Source organism: Drosophila bipectinata, chromosome 3R, assembly GCF_030179905.1.
Source record: "Drosophila bipectinata strain 14024-0381.07 chromosome 3R, DbipHiC1v2, whole genome shotgun sequence".
In the NCBI taxonomy this organism is placed as follows: Eukaryota; Metazoa; Arthropoda; class Insecta; order Diptera; family Drosophilidae; genus Drosophila; species Drosophila bipectinata.
This window is the reverse complement of record NC_091739.1, coordinates 3,119,932-3,138,617: the sequence shown is the minus strand read 5'-3', so window position 1 is coordinate 3,138,617 and position 18,686 is coordinate 3,119,932. Positions and strand designations below refer to the sequence as shown.

General features: G+C 41.6%; 3 protein-coding genes and 1 long non-coding RNA gene across 5 annotated transcripts; 2 read left to right on the top strand and 2 right to left on the bottom strand.

Annotated features, from left to right (window-relative positions):
* Positions 1-161: 161 nt before the first annotated feature.
* LOC108128240 (tether containing UBX domain for GLUT4) lies at positions 162-1,897 on the top strand. Its single transcript, XM_017245728.3, has 2 exons — positions 162-290; positions 348-1,897. Exon 2 carries the CDS (start codon positions 364-366, stop codon positions 1,798-1,800), a length of 1,437 nt encoding a protein of 478 aa, XP_017101217.2. The 5' UTR covers positions 162-290; positions 348-363; the 3' UTR covers positions 1,801-1,897.
* LOC108128239 (prolyl 4-hydroxylase subunit alpha-2) lies at positions 1,840-4,518 on the bottom strand. The gene is made up of 7 exons (XM_017245727.3): positions 4,275-4,518; positions 4,065-4,222; positions 3,129-3,282; positions 2,382-3,078; positions 2,285-2,329; positions 2,066-2,231; positions 1,840-2,011 (listed from the first exon to the last, which is right to left on the bottom strand). The coding sequence occupies exons 1-7, from the start codon at positions 4,478-4,480 to the stop codon at positions 1,935-1,937; spliced, it is 1,503 nt and encodes a 500-aa protein (XP_017101216.3). The 5' UTR covers positions 4,481-4,518; the 3' UTR covers positions 1,840-1,934.
* Positions 4,519-4,846: 328 nt separating this feature from the next.
* On the top strand, positions 4,847-15,888 carry mtg (mind the gap). Of its 2 annotated transcripts, XM_017245648.3 has the most exons (8): positions 4,847-5,002; positions 6,657-6,890; positions 11,992-12,114; positions 12,942-13,075; positions 13,138-13,506; positions 13,723-14,139; positions 14,215-14,370; positions 14,429-15,888. In XM_017245648.3, exons 2-8 carry the CDS (start codon positions 6,848-6,850, stop codon positions 14,849-14,851), a joined length of 1,665 nt encoding a protein of 554 aa, XP_017101137.2. In that variant the 5' UTR covers positions 4,847-5,002; positions 6,657-6,847; the 3' UTR covers positions 14,852-15,888. The 2 variants fall into 2 exon arrangements, with proteins under 2 accessions (XP_017101137.2, XP_070136887.1); XM_070280786.1 differs by lacking the exon at positions 11,992-12,114.
* LOC108128196 (uncharacterized) lies at positions 15,388-17,671 on the bottom strand. The gene is made up of 3 exons (XR_011443032.1): positions 17,586-17,671; positions 16,272-16,297; positions 15,388-16,194 (listed from the first exon to the last, which is right to left on the bottom strand). It is a non-coding gene; the product is annotated as an uncharacterized lncRNA (long non-coding RNA).
* Between the last annotated feature and the right edge of the window lie 1,015 nt (positions 17,672-18,686).

Below are 18,686 nucleotides of genomic sequence, written 5' to 3'. Positions count from 1 at the left end.
GATATTTTACTGCATGTAATTAGGATATTTAATTCAACCTAAGCCCTATTTTATTTAATTTCCCTAGTATAACTGTAAGTTGCAGAAGTAGCGTAATGTACTCGTTTCCCTTTTAAAGGGCATTTTGCCTTTTTTATTTTTAGTCGTGCGCATCTCTAAAAATATCGATAAGAAAAAAGTAAAAGTCACGCAGTAAACAATACGCTGCGGAAACTTTAAGCTTATCAATAGCAACAAACCTCAGTTGAAGTCCCAGGCTCAGCTTAGCATTTTATTTAACGTCAAATTAGGTGAGATTGACAGCGGCAACTGTTTTGTGTTTTAAATACTGACCCTGAACATCGCAGGGACCAATCCGAATCGATGGATAAGCGCGTCACAGTGCTGCTTCCAAACGCCCGGCGACAGAATGTCAGTGTGACGGCGAACATGACTTTGCTGGAGATCTTAGAAACGGCATGTGCTAAGCATGGCTACGACAGCGAGGAGCACTGCCTCAAGTTCCACAACAAGGTGGTTAGCCTGACGCAGCAGTTCCGGTTCAGCGGCTTGCCGAACAACTGCGTCTTGGAGATGGAGCCCACGGAGAAGCGGCGAACCTTGAGCAGTGTGGTCGTCTGTGTCCAGCTGGCTGACGGTTCACGAAAACAGGGCGAATTTACGCCCAATGACACCGTCTGGTTGGTGGTGCAGAAGCTCTGTGAGTCGCAGGTCAAAGGTTACGAGAGTCCGGTTATTGTCTACACACGGAGCGAGGTCATCGGCGAGGCGCAGATGAAGCAGACCACCCTCAAATCGCTGGGCATTCTGGAGGGCCGTGCGATGATGCGACTCATAGACAAGAAGCCGGAGGATTTAAAGACACAGGCTAATGTTTACAAGCCGCCTGAGGCAAAAGCCAAGCCCACAGTCGATGACGACCAACCTAGCACTTCCCGTTCGGCAATGGCTGCCAGTGGAGGAGGTGGTGGCTTTTCCATTACAAGTAACATGATTAAAAATCTAAAACGCACGGCCCCCGACGACAAAACCACTGCAGAAAATGAAAATGCTAGTTCGTCTGAGAAACCCGATCATCCACAACAGGTGCAGCCTGAAGCACCGAAATACGACTGGGGTAGTGGTTCTGGATACTCGCTTCATATTCCTGCTGGCCGGAAGAGGCAGGAGAACGAGGTCGACGAAACTGCCTGTCGGCCTCCGCCAGTGGTTAATGTAATTGGTCCACGTCAAGCTGTGCTTTTCTCACTGGACGAGTCAAAGAAGCTGGCAGAGGATTTGCCAGACTCTTTCTTTGATCTAACTGTAAACGACTTAAAGATGGTACTGCGGGACTTGAAACGCACCTCGACCGGCGACGATGACGCCCCTTTGCTGACAGCCAAGCTCAGGGAGCTGGAGCGCCAAAAAACGATGCTGGCAAAACTGAATCAGTACAAGGACTGCGTTCTGCGAATTCAGTTTCCAGATCGCTTTGTACTCCAGGGAATGTTTAAACCTCACGAGCCACTGTCCAAGGTGGAGGATTTTGTTCGTGAGTTCCTAGTAAACCCCGGCGAGAAATTCCACCTCTTCACAATTCCACCGAAAAAGATACTGCCTTCGGAAGAGACGTTACTGGAGCTTAACTTTGTTCCAAACGCTATTGTGCACTTTGGATTTCTGAAGGATAATCTGAACGCTGTGCAAAACAGTTTCGTTTTGGAGAAGTACAAGGCTCAGCTAACCTCTGAGGAGGGGGCGCACTATGCTGTGCAAAAATACCGCCTCACCCGGGCAACTGCGGTGGGTTCTGGCTGATACTAGATGGATATAATGGCTTTAAGCGAACAGTTTGCGTGATATTAAATGAATCCGCTTTATTTCTATACTTTTGAATAGATTGTCATACTGATAAGTTTGTAAGGTTTTAACTGGGGGGAAAAATGTTCTCATTAACTGTGAATGTTGGAATCCTTCATGCAAGGAGTGATGAATGCTTGCTGCAGCTCGTTTATCCACTTGGAAAGCACTGCAGATAGAAAAGCTATGTAACAAGGAAGTTTTCTTAAATTTCCAAAATTACCGTATTTGGCACCAACTATCACCGGACAGGCAGAGTGCTCTGTTTTTTCGTGGGTGTCGCCGGAGTTGTGAAGGTTATACCACATGACCGCCGATCCTTTCTTGGGGGTTATGGATATATTCAGATGCGGAAAGATTGTTGATCCACCCAGTTCCACATCACCCAGCTGTAAATAAGTTAGTCTGCAGTTGTAAAGGTCCCAAAAACGATTTAACTTACATAGAATAGAACTGTTAGAATACGATCGCCCCTGTTCAGTCGAACCTAAACGAAGTTTCTTAAGTAATGAGGCAACATTATTTCCGTGGATCCATACCGGTTCCGAATAGCCGTAAAAATCGAAGTGTGGCGCATATGTTCCTCCTATTCCATAATTTATTAGCACAAAGTCATCCGACTTTTCCACAATCAGCCCTGACATATCTCTTATCCGATTTTCAATGTTTTTTATTAACTCTCCAGAATCCGCGTTTAGGGGCATGTCCTGAGACGCTCTTATTGATGAGACCTGACCTTCGCCCACCAGGGAAGTTCTGAAATCGCTATAGTTCAGCAACAAATTTATCTCGTTCTCGTAGATCACATCGTGGTAGACCACCATGTAGGGATCGGTGCTCAACTCCTCCATCTTAAGTGGTGCAATATGCAGGAAAGGTGATGTGGAGCTATTGTAACGGCAATGAAGGTGATTTGGTGATCGAAATGTGGCACTACAGTTTTTCTTCACGGCCAAATCTGTTTCAAAATGGTCATGCACTATTCGATGGATAGTACTTGGTTGTGGCTTATTGCGGAAATGCTTAATAGCTGAGTCATACTGCTGATTTTTTACCAGAAGAGCACCCCATGACGTATCAACGGTTGACTTACTAAAACCATAAATATTGTAAACGGAATTATTTTCCTTAAATTGGGTTAGAGAGGCATTAAACCAGGCTTCGGCTAGTGCATCCTTTCGAATTTTTACACAAAACTCCCCAAGAGCATAACAATCCAGAGACGACAGAGCAGTTCTGAAAGGCAATAATAATTATTCTTTTATGTTACCGATTTTTCTACTTACTCTGGGCGTAAGTATCCTGATAAGTTCCCAACTACTAGCTCCTCGGGCTTTAGCTTATAAAAGGACATCAGCTCATCGATGCCCCGGGACGCCATTTGTAAGTCGAAGAAGGTCGGTAGCTGAGTTCGCATGCGGTCGGCTTTATCAATATGTGCTATAACAATTGGGGAAATATTTAAATATGATCAAGAAAGGAAATAATGACTGAAATACTGGAACTCTCCAGAAAACAGATAAATAAACTATATAAGAATTTATTATAATTTGATGCAGAACAAGAAAGGAAAGCTAGCTTGGGGCGGAGCCCGAACTACCAACTAAGCACCCTTGCAGTTAAAACCAGATATATATCGCAAACATCGGATATAATTGGTCGACCCTTATGAGAATACTACGAGTATAATAAAACCAATTTATTACAATAAAAAATCGAAAAAAAGTCCCAATGTTGGTATTTTTATCAAATACCATTTCCGATCTTTCAGTTATATGGCAGCTACATGATATAGTCCACCGATCCCGCCCGTTCCGACTCATAACTGGCGTGCAAAGGAAAGATGAGAGTGGCAATGAAGGCACTGTTTCAACACGATAGCTTTAAAACTGAGAGACTAGTAGACATGCTTATATCAACTCAGGAGGTGAATCTGATCAAGGATATATGTATATACTTTAAAGGGTCGGAGTTGTCTCATTCACTGTGTTGCACACTTTTGACAAAAATTATAATACCCCCTGGGTACCAAGGGTATACAAATTATCACACCTTTGGTTGGTCTTATTTTGAACTTCTAAGATTCTCCAGGAAATAAGAGAAATAATATTTAAAAAATTTGGTTTTTGTGCAGATTGATCGACAATGGGTATATACAAATCGTTAATCAACACGGGACCCATATTAAAGCGACTCTGTTAGATTTCATTAATTTTACATACTCAATTCTCCATTCTGTGCTTCCGAGGTGTATTGTAGCCAACCTTTCCAGCCCGAAGTAAGGCGATAAATTAAACTGAAGCTGTTTAAAGGGTTTCCCAAGTACGTTTCATAATCCATCTTTATTTGGATGTGCTTAGCTTTCAAATTACTTAAGGATCTGTAATGGAATTTATGAATAATTTTCCTTTTTGTGCTGTTTTTCAACCTACTTTTCTACTATGCTTAGCTTCTTTTTCAGCTCATCCACGTAGCCACTTAGGTTCTCGACCAGCTTATCCTCAACTTCAAGGAGTTTCATTAGTTCTGAAGTTGAGGCGGCATAGGTTTTATCTGGAACTGTGTTGGAAAACTCATTGCACCGAACTTGTCCAGTAATTAAAAGGACTATAAATGTGAAATATTTAAGCATAAACATGTGGCTTTCAATAACGTGAGGGCAATGTAGAGACAGTTCGATCAGTTACTGTATTGAGGATTGCAAATTTGTCAAGGTCTAATTGGATTAGTTGGGGTTACACAAAGAAAAAAAATGGTGCAACATATAATGTATTATTTTAATAATAAGTTATATAAGTAAGTAAGTTATAGAAGTTATATAAAAATTAAAATAAAAAGATCTGAAAAATTGACTATCAAGATTAATAAATAGATCGTGTTCTGTATTCTTCCTGACTTGGAGGCCATTTCACCTCAAGATAACGCCGTATCACTTACAGTTATCAGCGGTGGGGCCAGTGTTGCCAAGCGAGAGAGAGAGAGAGGCTTCGTGGCTCCACGGCTGATTTAGTGGCGCTCGAGTGCGCTCGTTTACTTTGTGGGTTTCTTCGGCTTGCCGCGATACCAACTCCAATTCAAAATCCGATTCAGTCGTTGGCCGCGCGCCCGAGCAACAAGTTAAGTTTCGCACCTGGCCAGGTGATCGCGATCGTAGCAGATTGTAAGTCGCTGGAGTTTCGCTTTGGCAATGCTATATGGCCACTCAAGCCAAGGCGATATTCGAACATATTAACGGCCTGTGAGCAGTGTAAAATTACAAAATTAAATCGAGTGCCTAATTTGGTTAACATTGATTCAAGAAAGTGTTAATTGTCTTCGTGTGTTCATACACACATGTGTGTGTAAAAATCGAATTTGCGCTAATTTCGGGCGAAAAATTAACGCGGCCATAAGACCTAACGAAATTAAACCGTATCGAAAACAACTTTTACCTATGCTGCCAGTTTCAAAACGAACCAGAACTGTTGTTGCTATTGTTGTTGTCTTGAACGTGCCATGGCAGAGCTGTCGTTTCGTTTCGGTATGGGGGCGTGGCTGGTAGTTGGCATGTGCGCAGCCGCCTTCGCCGCCAATAGCTATATAGTCATATAGTCAACTACAGTAACGGTTGACAGTGACAATAGACGCAAGCGAGAGACAGCCGAGGAAATTATGGAGCGCTGACCAACAAACCAAAGCGCTGGGGCAATTGGAAAGTGGTTGTTATGCTCAAGAGCGCAGCGAAGGAGTTTTGGCGTGCGGTGTGTCAGGCGGGACTATTGGCGGATATGCCGTTAGCTTAATCCCAGTAGAGATGGCCAGAATTGAGATAAACACTACGATATTACGTATACGCATAAAATAGGCGCATGGAAATTGCTCATATCAATATTTAATTCAAAAAAGTTTTCAAATTCTGTTAAGATATATTTTACTAACGCTCGATTGTAATGAATATTTTTTAAAGTCTATAAATACTAAATTGCACACTTTTCGAATGAATATATTTGAGGAAATTGTAACTACTTTAAATTGCAAAAGCTTTGAAACTAATCACAAAAATGAATTAAAATTTAAACGAATAGACAAAAATTACATGTTGTATTGCAATTCAAGTTGGAAAGCATTATATTGAAACTATTAAATTGACCAAACTGTGCGCAGGCGTACCATTGTGTTCGAAAGATCGAATCATTAAATAATGACATAGCATAAAGTCCAATTTATAACAGTAACCAGGAAAACATTTGATTTTTGTCAAGAGCTTTAAATTAAATATTTACTATATTTAAATATTAAATATTTAAATATTTATACTTTAAACTTACTATACATACACAAATCAGTACGAACAAATATATTTCTAATGCAATGTTTAGGGGAACATATTCAATTATGATTGAGTCACAGTTTCATAATAATTTCGCTCCCATTATTTTTTTTTGCCGTTATTGGTCGATATGAAAATATAATAATAGTTTGCCGCTTCTGCCACTGCCGCTGCCTCTGCTGCAGCCTCTGCTGGCGCCTACGCACACCTGGCACGATTATCGGCGCATCTCAGTCGCGTCGCCGCCTCCGATCTTCACTTTTACCGCGGAAAGAGAGAGTGAGAGTGTTTACCCCGCTCATTTGCGTTTCTTGTGCTTACCGGTTTTATTTATCATTGTGCTTTGAGTGTTTTCTTCGCCGCTTTCCTCCAACCGCCGAGTAAAAATAATTGATAAAAATAATAAGTTCATTAAATTTAATTAAATCAACTATCCGCTTCCGATCTGCGGCACGAGTCGCGACTCGCTAACAACGATAATAAAAGTTTATTGTGTTTTCCTCAGTTTTCTTTTGCAGCCATTTGAGTGGGCTTGTGTGTGCGTCTTTGGGATTGTGTGTGTGAGCGAAGAAAATCGGAAAGAAACAAAATTACACGCTCTTCGCTTCCGACGAAATCAACAAATCACCTCTATTTTCCAAAAAATCGAGGGAAAACATCCGAAAACAAAATTCGTGCGAGAAAAAAGTGGCGAAAATGAACTTTTTTGTGATTGGGTTTCTCATCATGCAGGCTGCAAGTGAGTAGACGAATGCATTTTTCCTAATTTTTGCCATTTTCTAAAGAAATTATTATTTTTGTTTATGTCGGGGCTTAAATTTAATTGCTTTTCACGGGTGTCGGGCTAATGTTCAATTGATTCGGGCTGTCAGCTGGCGAAAACAAGAAATATAAAACAAATGACTTAAGCGACGAACTTGCCTGAATTCGAGTGTCTGGCCTGTGTTCCAAGTCTTTTACGGCCTGACTGATTTGGCACCTGGATGTGCCGTAAGACGAGGCCTCACACCCGAAACAGGTTGCAGCGGGGCTAAGATGATTCTCTCGGCAGTTGGCCAAATGCAATCGCGACCAGTGGCCAACAATTGGCCAATTGGTCACCTCGATCCAAAAAGTTGCGAGACATATTCAATTTTGAGTTGGAGCGCAGGCAGGTGGTATTTTTTATATTCTTCGCATTAATTGACTGACAATGTATTCAAATCGCTGCGAAAAGTGCGCCAAAACCAAAAGAGAATTAAAAACACTGTCTTATCTGCACATGTGTTTATGGCCATTAGGCCCCCGACCTGGGGCTTCAGTTTATTGGCATCGCTTTTTGTACGGATTCACATTTGGATTGGGTCTCGGCTTTTTATTATGCTTGTGCTTTGGCAAAACCTTGCCGAGGAAACCGGATTGATTTTGGGTTAGTCATGGTGCCCATGGAGCATTCTTGACCTGAAGTAGAGTGCAACTCATTAAGAACAAAAATGGAGTTTGTACGGCACACAATTAGTGCTTGTGTGAGTTGAAGGCAGACACTTTTCGGGGGACTATTTAGCCCATTTACCGACCGTTCACCACTCAATTAATTCGCCAATTGGCCAGCCATAAATTAGCCCGTCCGACCTTCGCTCGCGCTGGAGATGATTGAGTGTTACGATCTACAGCTACGGCCGGATGTGTAAGAATATCGGTCAAGTTCAGCTAACTGCTGGTCTAAAACCAACCAGATTGGTGTTAATTTCGGCAATTTGCGCCGCCTAATTTGCATAATATTTAACCCATGTTTGCTGACCTTTGCCAGCCGAAAAAGAAGTGGACCATGAGGCCAGAAGGGACTACTTCGGCTCACTGTGTTGTCCAAATATGTACAGACATTGCCCTGCCCAGATCTCTCATGCCCCATTGATGGCTTCATAAAAGCCACCAGCAGTGTCCGGCAATCGTGGGCCATGATTCATCAATACCAGGCCGATTTGTATCCGAAAACATTGAGATGCGTCGATGTTTCAGCCCCTTTGTGTTTTCTTTTCTTTTCGCTCGCCTCTTCTGTATTGGAGCCTCAATTTCTGTTTTGTGGTCAATGACGCAGCATCTTCAGTGGTTTCTGTTTCTGTGTCTGCCGTTTTATATAACCCACATTCCGGGGCCGATGTTTCTTCGGAGCTTTATGCAATACTTCTGGCTATAGTGTCTTAGCCCTTTCTGGGCAAAAGTGACAGCTAATAGTTAAACACTGAAAATATACATACGGCTCATGTGCCAGTAAACATTGTTATTAAATGTTTTTGCGAAGGTTTCTGACAAAAAGTGTTGCCATCGGCTATTAGCTTGGGCACAACTTAGAGACCCGGCCAAGGGCCGAGTGTGGCTGGAACTGCATTGGGGTCAAAAAGTACTAAAAATAATAAGTGAAAGAAAATGCATTGTCATACAATTGGTCAATAAGTAAAAGGCTCTTCGGGCCGGAATTTCGCAAAGTGAAAGGCGCCCAGGCAGCAATGCACTTGCAAAAATATAAATATTTGTTTATTAATTCTAGTTGTTGTTTGGTTCCCTTTCATGCGAGAATGGTTAGTTAAATATTACTTAAAACAATTAAAGTTGTCTTTAAAATATGTGTGGTAACCAACGTATCAATCAAGGCTAATAATCTTTAAGTAGACTTTTATGGCTTACAAAATGTATATCCAAACTTTGTTCAGTGCATGTGGAGATTTCCGGTGAGGCTTTTTCCCACACAAGAGTCCTGTCCTTTCCCTTTCGCAGCTGCAGCATCCGACTCGTTTTGTTTGCAATTAGGAATAAATTAAGGCGTTATTATCGCCCCTATTGTCTGAGATCGTCTTCACATACCAATTGTGACTATGCGACTATACAACTATATATTTTGTTGCTCTTGTCAAGTGTTTGGTTCATCATTTCCGAGCACGCAACCCGCTCACGTAAGACCTTCGGTTCACCAGTTCAAACGGGGCTGAGAGATGCTGCACCGCTTTTGGGCCATCTCGGTGCCTTGCATTCCATTCCACACCTTTGTTGTTGTGGCAGTCTGATTATTTTACCCACACGCACCGCCAGAGACACACACGCGGCCAAATTGCAATTTAATTCGATGGCTTTGTCAAACATTTTTGTCAGTTGGGGCTCTTTTGTTGGGCCTATCGCTCACTGTCAAGACCATCGTTCAATTAACATAATTAACCGGCGAGCGGAGTGAGACAAGCCGCGCTTTTGTGGCCGACACTTCGAGCCCCGTTTTGACAATCTAAGCCGATCCAAGCAATCTCCCCTGAAGCTGTGCGATAATGGTTTCATTTTGGATTGCCTATTTAACTCGCGGGGCAAGGTCAAAGGTCCAAAGTATGGGTTTTATCGCCTTTAATGGAATAAGAACCCTGTAGGCCATAGATGTACCTTTTAATTTTGATTCAAGCTGGGAGTTGAGGTATTTGAAGTGAGAACATTATGTAAATGAATTAACGTAAGCCTTAAAAAGAAATGGAAAGTTTCTCGGAATCAGTCCCAAAAAAAAGCGAAAGGTTGTCGCCCAAAGGGCCTTCGTTGCTCGTCTCCGTGCAAAAATCATTGAAAACGAGATAAAAAGATTGACCGTAAAACATTTTGCCAACAATGGAATGCCCAAGCCTTTAAATATGAGTGCAGAATATAAAAAGGGAAACCACTTAGAGAGGCGTTGGTTTTAGAGGTTGGGTTAAGGTTTGGCCACGATGAATGGAGGGTCGGCTGGACGGCCTAGGCGATATGATGTCTGATAATGTATACAAGATATTTGCATTTGTCGCTGCCATGCCGCTGCCGTGGGAGATCATCAAATTGAATTAACACTGAGCATGGCAAGCCAGTTTCAGTTTCAGTTTTCGGTTTCGGTTTCGGCTTCAGTTTCTGTTTTTGATCCACAGTGAGCAATTAATATCAATGTTTTTGAGACAAGATGACCCACTTTCGCAGCCGAAGGTGCTAACTAGACTTTGGGCTTTGGCTGCGGAGAAAGATATACATAAACACCAGCTTCGAGGAAAGTAAAGTAACTAAACATTGATGGCCAGTGACAGCCAGTGGTCGATGTCGATGACTTGTCTATACCGGCACTGCCCCACGTGCATATTTATGCCTCATTATTTGTTTAGTTTGAATTTCTATTTGACCACTTGCTGCTTGCTGCGGATGCCAGTTAAAAAAAAACACAAAACAAAAAAAAATGGTCGTAAAGCCGCAGCAACTCGCATTTCATACGCGAGATGAGATGAGAGAAAGCGCTCGTCGATCGCCTCTGACTAACTGCAAATGTCGCTGGATATAGTATTGCCCCCATATTGCTCCTCGGTATCTCGCTGGCTATTTGCGTAGAGTTTTCCCTAACTAATTGCCGGTTTCCCTTGTCCATTTTGTCGCCAAACTGGCCATTTGCAGGCGTAATTAAAATAACTGCTCGCCCACCCGGCGAATGCGTAATGCCAATCCATCACTACCGCAGCCAAGTAAAAGTTCAATTAAATATCTGGGGACTTCAATTGCAATTTGCAATTATGCGGAGAGATTGCGGTTTGAGGTGGGTAGAGTAATTAGTGGGATGAGGAGGAAGTGACCGATGTGGTCAGAGTGGTGAGCACTCTGATCCCAGGGAGATGGCCAAACATTGCCTTGCCATGCTGACACTCCATTAGGCGGGCGGTTATAAAACCAGCTCCATTTTCCTTGAACTCGCAAACCAAACTGTTGGACTCGACTCCTATCTGACCCGTGGCGACTAAACACTTGAAAAAAGTAAAGACTTTAATGCAAAGTATTAAATCATTATAAGAGAGCGTTTAGTGGGGCCTTTTCCACAGTGTAATGTCTAAGCCGATTACCACAATTGGCCACATGCGCCACTGGCCCATAATGGCCTGCCATTAGCCGCCTTAGAATCGGTTTCGAACGCGGCTCCATGAATATGGATGTACGACATGCCGGCCGGATAGACCATACACAGATCACAGGGGCCTCGTAGGGGCATTTTGAAAGAATCCACTTTAAACTCGTATTACATGTCCCACTTGACTTGCTAACAATTTAATTTGAACCCAAGACGCGCGCAATTCGGATTGGGGTCTTCAACTTTGTTCAGGTCATAAGAGTTGCTCTCAATAAGTGTTAACCAACCCAGGCTATTTGTAACCCCTGGTCCATGGTCTGATGTTCATAAGGAAGTAATATGTGTGGTTCCATAATGGGTCTGCTCACGGCATGGTTAATCGATTTTGGCTGCGAGAATGCTTGGGACTTGGTTTTATTGCGGCTTGCGGTCGGATGGGGCCATCTTCTCAGCGCCAATCCAATGTGGGTCATTCTGCGGTCCCACCTCCATCTGACAGATGGAAGATATTAAAATACACATTCCATCGGATCAGATACACATATGCGATATATAACCGGGCCATCTGCACATTAATCAAGACATCCGCCACGCCATTTGATTCGGTGCGGGCCGGGTTTCGCGCCGATTTTCAATGAAAAAATACAAGTCGTTGCTTGACAGTGATAAAATTTTGATTAATTTATGTCCACGCCAAACTGTGATCTAACCCAAGCGACAAAAGCTGGAGCCCCACCCACCTTAACCAATTAACAATACTTTAGTTTGCAGGCTAGCCTAAGCGTAGATAATAAGCTCTTTGGTGTCGGCTTAGATGTAGGGAAAAAACAACACAGAAGCACCTCCTGTCGATTCCCAAAAACCCCAACAACCATCCCTAATATGAACCTTTTTGTACTAATTTTAATCATTACTTTTGTACTATATGATCGAACTATCCTATTCTGTGTTTGCTTTTTCTATTCTTTATTTATAGGATTGGCTTGCGGGACGTGTGTTTTAAACTCCGATTTTGGTTTCATTCTCGATTGTAACTTCAAAAAGTCTGGACTGTTTCGTGTCCGAAATTTGGGTGGCCTCAAGGCCCATTTCGGTTTAGGTAAATCCCTCAACTATTCTATCATCCCGTAACATCATCACCGTTTCATTTCCACACTCCCCCTGTAAATAGTCTATCGAAACAGGTTGAGGTCAAGCCAAGGCAGCTGATTTTAAATTTCAAGTGCAACTAATTGGTCGAGTAATCGAACTTCGTCTGAACCCCGAACTGAACCGTACCACGAACGATTAAGTAATTCATTAATGCAATAATGCCAATGTCAGTGGTAACAACAAGTCCAAAGTAGAGCACCTGAACGGAGAAGCAGACCATAGAGTCTGAGTCCGACTTCGAGACTGACCTGCAGTTCACATATCAGGGGCGCGGAAAGCAGGTTGTTAGGAATACTATTCACTATTAGCTCGAATAGCTAATGTATTAAAAAAGTATTGAAGAGGGAAATGTGTTTAGATTTTATAAGACCTATACCTCTTAGAAGATTTATGTTAAATACCACCTTTATTATAACAATGGAGCCCCTTCACCCATGTGTAGATTTAATCGATTCAGAAAACTCCAAAGTAAGCCACAATTACCCAACAGTTGAGCGTAAAGTTATGCAAAACCTTGCCCGTTGACCCCCGTTTTTTGTCTGAAATATCCTACTAGGCCATCTGTAAATACAAACCGAATAGATCATAAGCCTTTGATAAGACCCTTCTGCGGTGGATTAGCTTACCTCAACCACGTGAAGGGAACAAAACAAAAAAAAAAACAAAACAAAAGTCATTAATTAACACATCATTGCCCAACCCTTGACCACGTTCGAAGAGATTGATGGGGCCGTTGCGGCCTGAGCTGACCAGAAACCTTTTCCCATTTTGCAGGTTTCAGTCTGGGCGACGAGCTGGGCTTCCCGGAGTCTCTGGGCAACGTGGAGCCCGATCGCCGGCGTGCCATTAGCTACAAAAACGGAGCACCCCCCGAAATGGTGGGCGTGCTGCCCTCCAACCAGCAACAGGTAACTTACGTTCGAGAGGTACTGTCCATATACTTCAAGGTTAAATCAATATTGCTTTATAGGCCAATCCCCCAGTTCAGCACCCTTTGCCGGAGAAACGCATCAGTTCACGCTCTACTGGAGCGGCGCCCTACAACCTGCAGCAAGTGCAGCAGCAGCAACACTTGCAACAAAAACAGCTGCAGCAGCAACTGAAGCTTAAACAGTTGCTTCTTCTGCAGCAGCAGCAGCAGCAGCAACAGCAGGCCCATCTCATGACCGAAGCGCGTCCATTGCCACTTGGAGTTCCCGCTTTCCGGCCTATTCCCCAGAAGCAGGCGGCCGCTGCAGCCGCTCCGGCTCCGACCACGGCAGAGAGGCGGGTGGCCGTGGACACCACGGAGCCCAGGGTCAGTGTCAACAACAAGCTTGTGGCAGCCATCGATAAACCGGTAAGATGCAAGCCTAAAAATCTATATTTGAACTTTAAGTTTTACCTTCTGATCAGAAATATATAGGACATCTACAAAGGCTAGGGAAACATGAACTATGAGTAGAGTGGGAAATAGAGATAGAAGTTAGATGATTATAATTACTTGTATTGCTTTAGCAGTTTTGAAACTATAATGTATTTTAATCTTATATCTTGAATGCCTCACCCTTTTTAGCATTCGAATCGTACCTTCCACGTAGCTAATCCAGTGGTCTCTCAGCCTGCGGCAGTTCCAGTATTCCAGGCGATGCCGGAGTCCATTGCCCGGATCGCTAACGTGGGCAAGGAGCACCGAACTGTGGCCAGCCATCCGAACTATCTGCAGTTCGAAGAGCCAAAGTTCGACCTGAAAGACGTAACTATTGAGGAACTGGCGGCCGCAGCAAATGTCAGCGTGGAGACCATCAAGCATGCAATTTACGTCCGGGAGCAGCAGCTGAAGGCGGAGCACCGGGCCCAGCTGGCGGCCAAGCTGAGGGAGGAGTTCATGCGCACCTCCACGGTGAAGACAACGACCACGACGACGACAACAACTACTACGACCACCACGCCTCGCCCCCCCAAGTCGATGGCTGAGCACAAGGTGTCCAAGGTGAGTAAAGCCCTGAAAGCCATATTTTACTTTTTTCCCTTAGCCCCTATATTTAAATGTTGTACTTCGTCTTAGGTGATGAACGCCCCTAAGGAGTACTACCCTGTTGGCTATGACAAGAATTTCGATGACAACTTCAAGTCCAAAGTGGACCTACCGCCTACGAGTTTCTCCTGCGCGAAACAGAAACATTTCCCGGGTCTATATGCCGATACAGATCTTGGGTGTATGGTACGAAAGAATGTCCAAGACATAACCTAGAAGGTTGTAATCGAAATCCTTTTCTTAGGTCTTCCATGTGTGCGCCCTCACCGATGATGGAATGGTGCGCAAGTCCTTCCTGTGCCCAGAGAACACGCTCTTTGACCAGACGATCCTGAAGTGCAACTGGTGGTTCTACGTAGATTGCAGCTCCAGCACCAGTGTCTACGACTCGAACATACCCATCTCCAAGAGCTACCAGCTGATGAAGTCGCTCACCTACTTCTCCAAGTTTGCCGGCGGGCAGAAAAAGGAGCAGGACGGCGACAAGGACGAAAACGCCCTGGACGTGGACACACTGCGGGAGTCGATGGAGGGCGTGATCCGTCGCCAGGAGCAGGCCAAGCGGGCGGAGCAGCGCGAGGAGGAGGAGCGCAGCCTGAGCCTGGCCCCCAAGGAGGACCACGAGCACGTGGTGCCCGCGGAGGGGGAGCAGCAGCTGTCCAACTAGGCCCCAGAGCCCATCCCAACGCTATCTGAGATCTAGGTTAAGTGTTCACGATCGAGCGTCTCTGGTCGGTTAGCCGTACGTAGTCAAGTCCCTTGCTCCAGCCAATGGTGTTCAGTCGGTAGTCTCCTGCACAGAGAGAAAAATATCACAAAAATGTGTTCTTTTTTGAATTTATTGCCAACAAAAGAACATTTTTTATACAATGACGAAGTGACGAAGTACATTAAAGGGGATTAGAGAATTTGGAACAATATTTTATAAAGCTGAAGGTGCTAGAAAAGTTAAAAATGAATGGCTCATATTTTACTTTATGAACATTATAAATTTAGACAGATAATCCTTAATATGAGAGTAGAAAAAACTATTAATTATGAATTGGGTATTGTATTATTTTTGTCTCTGTGCAGACTTATCACATCCTGTGGCAGCTCCTTTGCTGGCGAGCGCCCTTTAGTTGTAGTCCTTCCTAGCCCCGCAAGTGGATATTTTCTAGTTAAGCCCCTCTGCCAAGTGCTATTGGTTTTGGGCGATTAATCTTAATTCTTTTTACTATTTATTTATTGTTTGTATTACAAGTATTTTTCGACAATTAAATATCGTTTGTTTCAACAGAAATGTATTTGTTTAGCTTGTTTTATTTATAAATGATTATACCACTCTATAAGACTTTTGGCTTCTGGTAAGTTTGGATTTATTTTCATTTTAGCGTACCAATCCAAGTTTATTTTCTTCACCTCATTGTGCTCCTTAATACGAGCCCCTTTAACCAAAATGACATCGTTCTTTTTACCGTTAAATTCTTTGGCCGCCTCATTCCATAAGGTCAAAATAATCACTCCATCATAATCGTCATAGTCCATTAGTTCAATTTCACGGATATGATAGTCCCCAACGACGATCAATTCGCCGACCTCGGTGCAAATTCCAATGGTATCAACAGCGTCGCCTTTAGGCTTTTCATAAATCTCCGAAATGCTTTTCAGATTGTAAGTTGTTCCAGGAATGGAGTTGATAATGGGTCCAATAGGGAATGCCTTGGTACATTTCAAAAAGTTTATAGTGAAAGGATGAGGCACTAAAATGTATTCCTTTTTTGCGTCGTTCACCTCAAAATGCTCGAATATGTAGACTTGATCAGTTTCAATTTGGTTGAAGAAAGTATTGCACAAGTCGTTGAAAACAGTGGCAATTATTTCACCAGTTTCATCCTGCAAGTAAATAAGGAAAACTTTTCCTGAAGTTTCATTATCGTAGGCTTTAATCTCAGTTTTGTGGGTAACGCGCGCCATTATAAATCCGGCTGGGTCCAATTTGTAAGACACGTTACAAATGAATTCTCTGTTCTAAAATTATAGTAATCATTTAAATACCTTTTAAGGAATTGCAACTTTAATGAAATGAGTTGAATATTACTACTTACGTTTAAAAAACTCATTTTGGTTGGTGCTGAAAAAGATTAAAAGTTTTCTTTAGTTATTAAACTCGAGTATTCTTAGAGTAAAACAAATAATTAAAAATTATAGGTTACTTCAATTTGTTTTCTGTATGTACTATTAAGTATGAATTCTTGATCAGCATCAACAGCCGAGTCGAGAAAGCCAAGTCCGTCTGCCCGTATGAAGGAGTGGTTCTCAGAATCAATAAGAAATATATCTATTTTGAGTTATAGGTGAGAAATATAGGTGAGAAATAATATAAACGGGCCGCGGCCTAGGGTCGGTAGAGGGCGGCAAATTTCAGAGGACGGTCACTCGATTTAAGAGGATAAAATTCAAACTTGGCGTACATGGGGCGGCGGAAATAAACTAGCCTACACTCATAAAAAACATAACATACTTTCTTGTTATACCCTTGCAGAGGGTATTATAATTTTTCCAAAAGTGTAAAACGCAATGAAGGAGACATCTCCGACCCTATAAAATATATACATACATTCTTTATCAGGATCACCTCCTGAGTTGATATGACCATGTCCGTCCATCTGTCCGTCTGTCTGACTGTCAGTTTCTTCGCGAACTAACTTTGAACACACACCTTCCTTTGCACGCTGTATATAAGTCGGATTGGCCGAAATCGGCCGACTATATCCTATAGCTGCCATATAACTGATTGATTGGAAATGCTTTAACTTTGGTGTTTTTAGAGTTAGAGAGTTCGGATGTTGCATCAGTGCTATGTTTGGCATGAGAGTGATCGGCCGACTATATCCTATAGCTGCCATATAACGGAACGATCGGAAATGGTATTTGGTGAAAATACCAACTTTTTTATTTTTGAAGATAGAAGCTTGGGTCTTTTTTTTTAGATTTCGTATTGGAATAAATTGGTTATATTATGATATTCTTATAATGTTCGCCCAACTACATCAGATTTTTGACATATATATCCGGTTTTAACTCCAAGGGTATATTAACTTCGAAGTTAGCTTTCCTTTCTTGTTTATTTATTTATTTTATTTTGTATTTAAATTAATACATATTAAATGTATGTACACATTTTAATATTTTTTGATATTTTAAGAAAGCTCTAACTGCTTTAGCCCCTAAAGCTTTTAAAAGTAAAAAAAAAAAACTGGTTTGTATTTGGAAAATAAAATTTCAATACGCAAAAAAAAACTTGCAGATAATACAAAATAAAATTCAGACATCCAGACACTTTTCTCTTCGATAAACAAACATTTTCGACAGTTTTTTGAAAGATTTTTTGTTAGTAAACGGTTTTTACACTTTATTACTTTATTTCATTTTCTATTTGTTTACACAAAAAGGTATCTTCCAGAGGAGTAGGAACTAACTGATCCAATGACTGAATGTAGACTGCTGATCGTTCAAAGCTTTTCGCAAAAAAAATTTTTAGAATACTTTCTATGTTTATTTCACTATACTCTTCCATAAGGTTATCACAATTATTTTGCGGTTTCCGGGGTGCTATTCCAATTTATATTTTTATGGTCTGTAGTCTCACCTATAAGTTTCTCATTTGTGTATGTTTCTTACAATTGTTCTTTAGGTTGTTAATGCAATTTATATTTCTTTGGTCTGTAATCTTTCGCATTATCTTATAACGAAATCACTATCTCAAAGCTCTGTTTTTTACTTCAAGATAGAAGCTTGGGTCTTTTTTTTTAGATTTCGTATTGGAATAAATTGGTTATATTATGATATTCTTATAATGTTCGCCCAACTACATCAGATTTTTGACATATATATCCGGTTTTAACTCCAAGGGTATATTAACTTCGAAGTTAGCTTTCCTTTCTTGTTTATTTATTTATTTTATTTTGTATTTAAATTAATACATATTAAATGTATGTACACATTTTAATATTTTTTGATATTTTAAGAAAGCTCTAACTGCTTTAGCCCCTAAAGCTTTTAAAAGTAAAAAAAAAAAAACTGGTTTGTATTTGGAAAATAAAATTTCAATACGCAAAAAAAAACTTGCAGATAATACAAAATAAAATTCAGACATCCAGACACTTTTCTCTTCGATAAACAAACATTTTCGACAGTTTTTTGAAAGATTTTTTTTTAGTAAACGGTTTTTACACTTTATTACTTTATTTCATTTGCTATTCGTTTACACAAAAAGGTATCTTCCAGAGGCGTTGGAACTGACTGATCCAATGACTGAAAGTAGACTTTTCGCTTCAAAAAATTTTTAGAATAATTTCTACGTTTATTTCACTATACTCTTCCTATAAGGTTATCAGAATTATTTTGCACTTTCTGGTTTGCTATTGCAATTTATATTTTTATGGTCTGTAGTCTCACCTACAAGTTTCTCATTTGTGTATGTTTCTTGCAATTGTTCTTTAGGTTGTTATTGCAATTTA

Coding starts and splice junctions, on each gene's coding strand:
- mtg (XM_017245648.3), top strand. CDS start 6,848: ATGAACTTTTTTGTGATTGGGTTTCTCATCATGCAGGCTGCAA. Junction 13,076..13,137: donor TGCCCTCCAACCAGCAACAG/GTAACTTACGTT, acceptor ATTGCTTTATAG/GCCAATCCCCCAGTTCAGCA. Junction 14,371..14,428: donor ATACAGATCTTGGGTGTATG/GTACGAAAGAAT, acceptor TCCTTTTCTTAG/GTCTTCCATGTGTGCGCCCT.
- LOC108128240 (XM_017245728.3), top strand. CDS start 364: ATGGATAAGCGCGTCACAGTGCTGCTTCCAAACGCCCGGCGACAGAAT.
- LOC108128239 (XM_017245727.3), bottom strand. CDS start 4,480: ATGTTTATGCTTAAATATTTCACATTTATAGTCCTTTTAATTACTGGA. Junction 3,283..4,064: donor AGCACAGAATGGAGAATTGA/GTATGTAAAATT, acceptor CAATTGTTATAG/CACATATTGATAAAGCCGAC. Junction 2,232..2,284: donor TTCTAACAGTTCTATTCTAT/GTAAGTTAAATC, acceptor ACTTATTTACAG/CTGGGTGATGTGGAACTGGG.